The 10,000-nt window shown below is 38.6% G+C and overlaps 1 protein-coding gene across 1 annotated transcript in view; it reads right to left on the bottom strand.

The window, feature by feature from the left end:
• Positions 1–2,318: 2,318 nt before the first annotated feature.
• Positions 2,319–10,000, bottom strand: part of LOC137261115 (nucleobindin-2-like) — a 30,348-nt gene continuing 22,666 nt past the window's right edge. Inside the window, exons 5-12 of the mRNA XM_067798800.1 lie at positions 9,190–9,278; positions 8,543–8,728; positions 7,394–7,484; positions 6,841–6,899; positions 6,251–6,445; positions 5,182–5,265; positions 4,326–4,925; positions 2,319–4,186 (exon numbers count right to left, since the gene is read on the bottom strand). Of these exons, the coding sequence (XP_067654901.1) occupies positions 4,160–4,186; positions 4,326–4,925; positions 5,182–5,265; positions 6,251–6,445; positions 6,841–6,899; positions 7,394–7,484; positions 8,543–8,728; positions 9,190–9,278 (1,331 nt within the window). The 3' untranslated portion in view covers positions 2,319–4,159. The remainder of the gene's footprint in view (positions 4,187–4,325; positions 4,926–5,181; positions 5,266–6,250; positions 6,446–6,840; positions 6,900–7,393; positions 7,485–8,542; positions 8,729–9,189; positions 9,279–10,000) is intronic.

Below are 10,000 nucleotides of genomic sequence, written 5' to 3'. Positions count from 1 at the left end.
GCTAGCTATTCTTGAACTGTTCGTAGCCCTACGAACTTCTCAAGCCCATTCTCAAGACATTGGCTACGATCAAAGTTAAGGATTCTTAGGGTTACGAACATTTCGAGAATAAGGGCCCAGAACACCATTCTACAAAACGATCTTAGCACTAAGATCATGGTATCTCCTGTGCTTTAACATAAGTTCATGATCATTCTAGAGCTACAAGTGAGTAAATGAGTTGGGTTTTATGCCGCTTTTGGCAATATTCCAGCAATATCACCGCAGGGGAACACCAGAAATGGGCTTCACACATTGTGCTCACAAGGGGAGTCGCACCCAGGGCTTCAGAGCGACAAGCACCAGCTTCAACCACCAGGCTACCCCACAATCCCCTATTGCTAAGATCATTTTGTGGAACAGGGTCCAGGTTTCTGATTTTATTCTGCTCAGATATATGATTCAGTACTCTGTTTACATTCATTCTGAAAAACAGTTTCTCTCTCATAACTAAACCTACCAGGACAGATTGAGGCGTTCAAATTTACCCCACAAAATGTTTCAAATTCCAACAAACCCATGGATAACAACTTCTTTTATTTTGTTATCCATACATTTGACAGTACTGAAGTTAAAAACTTCTAAAATGCCGCTATAGAAGTTTAAAAATACTGTCATTGAAAATTTGAAACACTGACAGATGGCCACTGTGTGTCTTAAGAAGCAGCGTCCATCAAGAAACGATACAGTTACGAAATAATAACTAAAACTGAACAACATGAATTGACGAGTTCAGTCAGACATTGTACAGATGTTTTGGTGAATTATGAGTATATTTATGATAACCAGGATGTACAATGTGCAGGGTCCAAAACTTTCATATGAGCTTTGAAATACAGACAGTAATAATCACAAGAGTGTACAGTGGAAGCTGTGTTAAAGGGGCACTGATGCGGAGCAAATAATGTTTCTCGCCAACGGTTTAATTACGAAACCAAACTGCAAATTGGTCAGCGCCCACTCCCTCGACCGTGACTGACAAAGGGACTGGGCTCCTGTCCATATTAGCAGAATTTCTTCACCTAAACAGTTAAGAGGCCAGATGCCCATCATATGCCATTATTTAGAAAATATCAACGGTATTCCTTGTCTGATCGTAACAAAATATCCCAGCAGTGTAGTTTTTTCAGATGTTTGGATGGTATAGTGACTGATCCAATTTGATCCTATTTCTGTCCTCGATATTTAATCATGTTACGTGAAAATACAATGTCTACAGGCACGTAGCAAGCCATTTGTGTCAGTCCGAAAGACTGCAAAGTTTTATATTTAGGTAGTTTTGAGTGTTGGTTCAGCTGTGATAGCAAATATCATACGTAAATTTTGGTAGCAATGGTAACTGAAAACGATGACTTTGCCTTTGGTACAGAAATTTGAAAATTTTCTTACGTAAACCCAACTTATTACACCTATTTACCCAAGTACACAGCAAATGCCAGTGTGTATTCCTTATGTAACGAAGTTCCTTCAGTATCCTCAAAACAGTTTCGGCCCATAAGTGTTTTCAGGCTGCATGCGACACAGAGATTACATCTTTCGTGCTGTAACGCGCATTTGATGGTGTAAACCTACACGTGTTATTTGTCATCATTCTTTGGATGGTCAGTTAATGAATTTATAACGGGTATAACTAGTAGTACCATCACTTCAGTTACTCAACAAAGGTTCCCATTTGGCATTTCTCCTGTCTGGTGTAAATACTCAACATTATAAATTAAGGTCTGTAATGGCAAATATATTGTATGCTATGTAATATGTGCATGTATGTGATGCAAGAGGATTTATCAGCTGAGGTATAAAAACAAACATCAATCAAAGGATTAACCTGATAAATTAATTACTTTTATCTTCTAGCGGATTTGTCAAAAGGCAATGTGTGTAGATGTACTAATTTATAGTGACTATATCCTGTCGTAAAGTGCGACTGTAAAAACAACATCCTCCCTTCAAAGAATTAACCACCCTAGCGCTGATTGATCATTATTGGTTAACTAAATTACTTAGAATGGCGGACATCCTACAATTAGTAGCCAGGTGTGCTATCTTGGGTGACCAATGAGAGGTTTATCAGTTTTTCACCAATTTGAAAGACGTGAAAGGATGTGTTACTTTTTCGCAAACTGTTGTAAGACACACGACACAAAGCAGGATTATTTACCAGCTGCAGATGAATGTCATACAATTTCTTTTATGTGGATATTGATGATTACATTCCTGAACAAGGTAGTATCCTGACGTTGTTGCTATAAAATAAGTCTGTTTTACATTCATTATTTGCATTTTGTTTTAATTTATTTGTTGTAGCATTCAGCAGAATCTATATGACAGAAAACACACACTAGATCGCGTATGTGTGTGAAATAGGATCCACATTGGCAATCTATACAATCAGGGAGCCTATATAGAGGTACGGTATCCCTGATACAATGTATAAATGTTGCTGTCATGTTAGAAATTTACTATAAGTATAAGGAGACCATGTGTTCTTTTAGTAATTTTCAAAATCATACAAATATACAATAAACTAACTAGGGTTATGAGACAAAATATAGAGACGTATATTGGCTTCGCTATTTTTCCGTCCTTATAGTTTTTTACTATTTCTACCACTGGCAGATGATTAACCTTCAAAGTGTTTTCATAATACATTTGTAATGAAGAAAAAATGACTTCACCTTAGTTGATCAAATTGCTCCGCATTAGTGCTCCTTTAACTGACCATCACTGGGACTGAAGAAATATCCCAGTTTAGACAATGTGCCAGATTATGGAGCTGATGATACATGTACAAGCCACGGATGGGACTGAGAATATATGCCAGTGTTGACAAGTTGCTGTATTGGACACAAGACAGTTTTGACAGCTTCCACTGTATTTCACATTAAACTGTCTTATGAATATCAGTTGGTATGTGTTTACATCAATACAGACTCTCTGGATCTATGACAGCCCTAGTAAATATCTAGCTGACATCACAGTTGATGACAACCTGGCAGTAAACACAACACGCACTCAGGGAATAACAACATCCAAATTGACGTTAACGTACAGTTCTCACGGCTAATGGATTGGGCAGCAATAACCAAATACAGTTGTCACACTGTTCCATCTGGAAGTGACTATATTTAATAATAATGATGAGTCCATTTGTAATGCGCTAAACTCCACACCAGTAGTTATGCTCACAGCGCTTCAGATTTGACAAGCTCAGTCGTCATATTATTTCTTAAAAAGCAGGGTGTTTTGGTCTGATGTTAAGGCATCAAGTCTATGCACTCTTTTCAATTCACCCTTCCAACTGTCAATGTATTAACAAAGTCGCAATATTTTCGGAGGGTATCAAAGGAATGCAGTTTTGTCTTTGTGAGGAGGATGTTTTTCTGTCTCTTTAATAATAATCTACCAGTAGTATCACAGCTGAGGATACCAAGAATGGCCTCACATGTACTGTTGGGGGTATTTCCAGCTCTGTTCTTCTGCATTACTAGTCAACGCTTTAACTATGATCCATGACTGACTGATTATTGGTCAAAGTTGAAAGATAGAAATATGAAGGGGGATAACTCTGACAAGAAGTGATTGAAAAGGATATCACACAGCTTTTGGCAATGGTGTAATCACATGATACTCAGAAAGTGCACCAGGAATTGTTTCATCATTGAACTAAATGCGGTGATTGAATGAGTCACTCATATCACACATTCAGTCTTAAACTTTGATATTCTGATAATAAAGCAATTCTACTACTGTAGATTAACCATCTGTGAGATTCAGAACTTTCATGAAAATCACACTCATTTTCAAAATCCACTTGAACAAAAGAAAGTCACAGTGTGGATTTCTAGGTGTGAATGTAAGAGGATTTAAAAAAAAAATATTTATAAATGACATGTACCATAGTGCCAGAAATAATGAAAATAAACATCATACAAAAGCACTTTGATTTCTTTTCATCAAAAGAAAAATTATCTGAAAACTAAATATACATAAGTATGACTCCTCCACCTAGAGTAAAATAAATAACATAAACAAGATCATATCACTGTTATCAGTTCAGAGCATTGTCCTTGTCATCTTTGATGCCTTCCAAATTCCTCTGGAATGACCTTCACCTCTAAGATTAGGCTTGACCTTGAACTGATTGAGCCTGCAAAAATATAGAGTTTGAAGTTATGTCTGGTCGTGAATAACTGAAAAATAGGAGCATACACAGTTTCTTTTTTATGGGGAATACTCAATATTTACTGTCAGACTGATGTTTGAACCAGAATGTTTCCAGATCATACCTGCTGTTGCTGCTGTTGTTGTCCTTGAACGGGTTGCTGGGCTTGTTGATTCTGAATAGGTTGCTGTCCTTGAACAGGTTGCTGAGCTTGAACAGGTTGCTGGTTCTGAACAGGAACTTGCTGTGGCTGGACAGGAACCTGACCTTGACCTTGCTGCTGCTGCTGATTTGGAACTGGAACCTGACCTTGGACTTGCTGTTGTTGACCCTGCACTGGTACTTGAGCTTGCTGTTGGTGAGCCTGTTGTTGGTTCAACTGCTGGCCCATTTGAGGTTGTTGAAGCATTTGCTGTTGTTGTTGAATATGTTGCTGTTGTTGCTGAACATGTTGCTGTTGTTGCTGCTGCTGTTGAATGTGCTGTTGCATCTGAGCATGCTGTTCTGCAAGTTGCTGCTGAACAACCTGTTGCTGGGCAAACTGTTCCTGTTGATGTTGCAGGATTTGTTGTTGCTGTGCAAATTGTTGCTGTTGCTGCTGGAAGTCATGAGCTTGAGGCTGACCTTGATACTGAAGATTCTGACCTTGCTGTGGCACCTGGCCTAGAGGAACTTGACCTTGGTTCATCTGCATCACACTTGGGTCAAAATGTTCAGGCGGTTGCTAAAAATTGCAATGTATGAAACAATATTAGCAAACATTTTCAGACAGAAATCAACTAATTAAGACAAGACATTACCCAGCACTGGGAACAAATACAAAGGTGCATGTTAAATTAGATGTATACAAATATGGTAGAAATCATGTTTTACTAAAAGGTTGTAGTAGTAATGGATCTTTGAATGGTCATAATCATACATTAAATTCACAAGATAATCCATTTCAAGAGAACAATAGCGTCAATAATCAATGAACCTACATTAACCACTCCAGGCTGAGCATGATGTTCCTCCACAAACTTCTGATATTCCTCATCAGTGAACAGCTGGTCCTCATCAACAGTCTGAAACAGCAACAAATGGATGAAAATCTTTCTGCAGAAATCTGGCACAGCAGACAGTATTGCTTCATGTCTTTACATCTCCCTTCTTTAAATAATGCAACGGACTTCAACTAACACCTCATACATATCCCCAAATACTACTCTAGGTGTGTTTCATTCGTTCATGTTCTGTGATAATAATTCATATTCATCATCATCATCATCATCATCATCATCATCCATGTTTAATACTTTAATGCTTCTATCATCAAACATGACACACCTTTCATCAACTACCTTCTACCATCCACCAAAACCCATCTATCACCTACCTTCCACCACAACCCATCAATCAACTACTTTCTACCATCCACAACTTATCTGTCAACTACCTTCTAACATCCACAAGCAATTCATCAGCTACCTTCCACCATTCACCACAACCAATCCATCAACTACCTTCTACCATCCACTACAACCCATCCATCAGCTACCACCTACCACCCACAACCCATCTATCAACTACCTTCTACCATCCACAACCAATCCAACAACTACTTTCTACCATCCACCCAAAATATCCATTGACTACCTTCTACTATCCATCACAACCAATCTATCAACTATCTTCTACCACCCACCACAACTAATCCATAAACTATCTTCTACCATCCACTGCAACCCATCCATCAACTACCACCTTCAACATCCATTTATTTAACACCTACCCACCAATGACCATACATGTACACATCTGACACCCATCATCACAAATACTTCCACCATGCATGTTCTATCAGCCTTATTCCATCCATCAAACATGTCCATCTTTCCTCACCTTCCACCCATCATCACAAATACTTCCACCAGGCATGTTCTATCAGCCTTATTCCATCCATCAAACATGTCCATCTTTCCTCACCTTCCACCCATCATCACAAATACTTCCACCACGTATGTTCTATCAGCCTTATTCCATCCATCAAACATGTCCATCTTTCCTCACCTTCCACCCCTCATCCTTGTTGAACTCTTCATTTTCTCCATGAGGTCCAGTGTACAGCAGGAACTCTTCTTGTGAGATACGGGTATCCTTGTTCTTGTCCATCTCTTTGAAGATATGCTCTCTCATTCTGTTCATCTCCTCAAACCTTTCCATTGGGTCTGTCCCAGGAGTGTTGCCATCATACACCTTATCCAGCTGCAACAAGGGGGATAACTACATGTCAGTCCAAGTCAATGGCACTTGTCAACATTTCAGTGAATGTCATTTTTGCTGTCTCTCGCTACGATATTGCTGAAATATTGGTAAAATCAGCATAAAACTAAACTCATTCATTCACTGATTAACACAAACAATTCAAACATCAAGAGAGTTTTTAAACTTGGCCTGACATATGTAATAAGACCTGCAGACTAACAGGACATCATGTCCCTCACTATCACTGCATAACACAGAAACTGAACTAGGTTCAACCAATGAGTAAGCCAGGCTTCATGAACAAAATCCAAACAAATTACTGAGTTATCACCCTTTGACTAGCTAATGAAAGCCTCTATCATTACAGTCATGTGAAACACTGTTTATTATCTCACCTCACTCTGCAACACTGCCTCCACTTCTTCAATACCCCAGAAACCGTCATCCTCAATATCTGCAAGGTACAGAGCTGACCATCAGATTGGAACACAACAAAACATTACCATCATTATCAAATGAACATAGTACAAGGACAACTCAGTACTGATTCAAGTACAGTTCAACTGTGCATGCATGATGTGTGGATTCATTTCAAGGGCAGGGAAAAGGGTAGCCCATAAGGTAAAAGCATTTGTTTGTGATGCTGAAGACAAAAGTTTATTTCAATGGGTTCAATGGAAGAAGCCCATTGCTGATTCCCTCGCTGTGATATGGCTGCAATAATGCTAAAAGCTGTGCAAATAGCATGTTCACTGCTCCTGATTGTAAGACTATCTATGCCATCAGCATAAGATAGTTCTCAATGGATTTGACAGTTACCAAGATAATAATGCAAAAACTCTAGGACCATGTGATGTCAGCCAGACAGTCAGCTGATGTACTTGAATTACTCAGCCACCAAAGTCTCCCCAAACATATTACATGTACCTGCAGTTTTCTTTGACCTACCATGCAGCTTGAAGAAAGTCTTTGGGTTAAATTCTTGTTCTTCCAAATGGTCCTTCTTCTCCCAGACCTCTTCAAACTGATCTTTGCTTCCCTGTAAACAGATATAATGATCCTACAAATAATGTTTCAGACAGATCAAAGAGCTCATGTTTCACACAGGTCAAAAACCTCATGCTTCACATGGATCATATAGTTTCATGATCCACACAGGTCACATGGCTCGCTTCAAATACTGACACATGAAATGTTTGCATGGGAATACTTAACTTCCATGACAACTTAACATTATGTATGGCACTCCTACTCATAAGAATGGATCATTGCCATAAACTCATTCAAGCACTAAAGAATGAATGAATGCTGTTTTCAGCTTGGATCATGTACCATGTTGAGATCTGCAAAACAGTGGTTGACAGCATGACTAATGATCCACAACCATATGATTCACTTCAAATTGTGGGATGCATGTGTAAAGTCCATTTTTGGTTTCACCACCTGGGATATTGACTGCATTATACCATAATCAGCCCTTCACTCATCTTCCACAGAAATCCCTCGTGCAATGTATGCAATGTTGCTAGTTACATGATGGGATTATAACTTAGTTTTATTGCATTTATAGCATATATTTGACCATGTCATTGACTTACGGGATATGTTCTGAAAATGATTTACAATTGTGGTAACTAGATAATGTCTGTATAGTTCATGATCAAACAAACTGTAACTTCCACAGATCAGCCTGCCGATTCATCTAACACTAAATGTGACTGGGTCTAGAGAATGCTTTCAGCCAATGAACAATGCTGTTCTTTTCTGTTTTTCTGATTCAGATGGCAGTGACACTAAATGAAATAACAGTGACCATCAAGTTGGTTTTCAAATTTCCTTTTGCACATACATAAAGTGAAATTAAGACTGCAGATCTTCATAATTTCTAAACAGACTATACAAGTAATTCATTAATTACATTATTTAAACAGGTTATCCCAATTTCCTATTTTAAATACAGGGCTGGTTACACGCTATCAGGGCCAGCAAATTTATCAGCCATGATGGCTTCCTGTTTCCCTGAGAAGCTTTATAAACTGCTGTGTTGTAAGAATGGTAACATCATATCTGCAGCTCAGCCATGAATATACGACTTACAGGATGGTGCATTTTTGGATGCTGTGCTTGTTGTTTCTTGATCTCCTCCAGACGTGCTTCCTCTTTCTTCCTCTCTTCCTCTGACAAGTGATTTAACTTGTCCCTCTTCTCATATTCCTTTTCCATTTCATATTCTTTAAACTCCTCCTTCCTCTGTTCGTCCAGCTTTTCAAGGTCACTCGTCGTCTGAAGGAACATTGTCATTGTCAAAACACAGTGATGATGATCATAACGTGCAAGTGCAAGTTTTATGATCACATTGACATTTTATACTTGTCCTGACTAATGTTTATTGCTTATCTCCTTTTGACAGTTAAGTGGAAATTTGAATCCTTTTCAATTCCCTGAAGCAAATGTAGTAACCTCCCTTTTCCTGCCAAAATGGTCCCTTGTGACCTGAGCCTATCTCTAATCACTCTCTCCAAAATCAAGCCAACATTTCATACATTTTGGAGATGATGCCACTTTTTTTAACTGACATAATGTCAGAACTTACAAATACTGAGCCTCAGAATTCTGCATCTAAACATACTAAAAATACCAGGTGAAATCTCTTACCAACCTCCATCAACACTATTACCATGCTCCAAATGTCATCAAAATGTAGTGACGAGGGAAAGGACATCGTTGTCATGGCGACTACTCACCTGTTTAATGAGGGTTTCCAGATCCTTCATTTCAAATGAGTGTGGATTCTGTACATCTAGATGGGCAGGTACCTCGATACCTCCGACACCTGCCATACAAACAAAACAAACTGATTAATTTAACAATATACTGCATCAATCATGACATACAGATACATCTAATAAGGAATACAAGTTCTATTATAACTGAACTGAAAACAGTGGAGTAAGGACCAGCAAAATGCAAAATGGAAACTCACTACCAAATGCAGAAACAAGGCTATTATCATGATCATGAGAACCTTGGTATGATTTATTTCTGTCAGCATCTTTAATCGGTTTGAAAACTTAAGAAGTGTAAGAGTTGTGATTGGTACGCACAACTTCCCAGCATATGGGATGGACAAAAAGCCAGTCAAGGGAGGTAATAAATTCATCGGACTGACCTGTAGATGCATCCAGGGTATTGTGAAGAATTATCGGAACATATATTCCCAGAGATAACGAGGATGTCAGCAATATGGCAACTAAATATGGTCAAATCTGAACCAAACATCAAGTGCATTGTTCAATGGAACAGTGATACAATAACACTCATAAACCAAGTCAGCAACCATTACGGCACCATTCCACAAAAAAATCATAACGCTAAGATGATCATAACTCCCACACAAAACTTAGACTTACAACCTTTGTAGCACTAAGATCACTTTGAGGAAAGGGGCCCTGATCTGGTTTCCTCACCTCTTAAGATAAATCATAAAGATAAGTAGGTGAAGACCCAGCATCTAACTCGGATCTCCACTGAGGGCCAGTAAGTATAAACATAGGT

Source organism: Haliotis asinina, chromosome 14, assembly GCF_037392515.1.
Source record: "Haliotis asinina isolate JCU_RB_2024 chromosome 14, JCU_Hal_asi_v2, whole genome shotgun sequence".
NCBI lineage: Eukaryota > Metazoa > Mollusca > Gastropoda > Lepetellida > Haliotidae > Haliotis > Haliotis asinina.
Note: the sequence above shows the minus strand (reverse complement) of the source record. Positions and strands in the feature narration are given on the sequence as shown.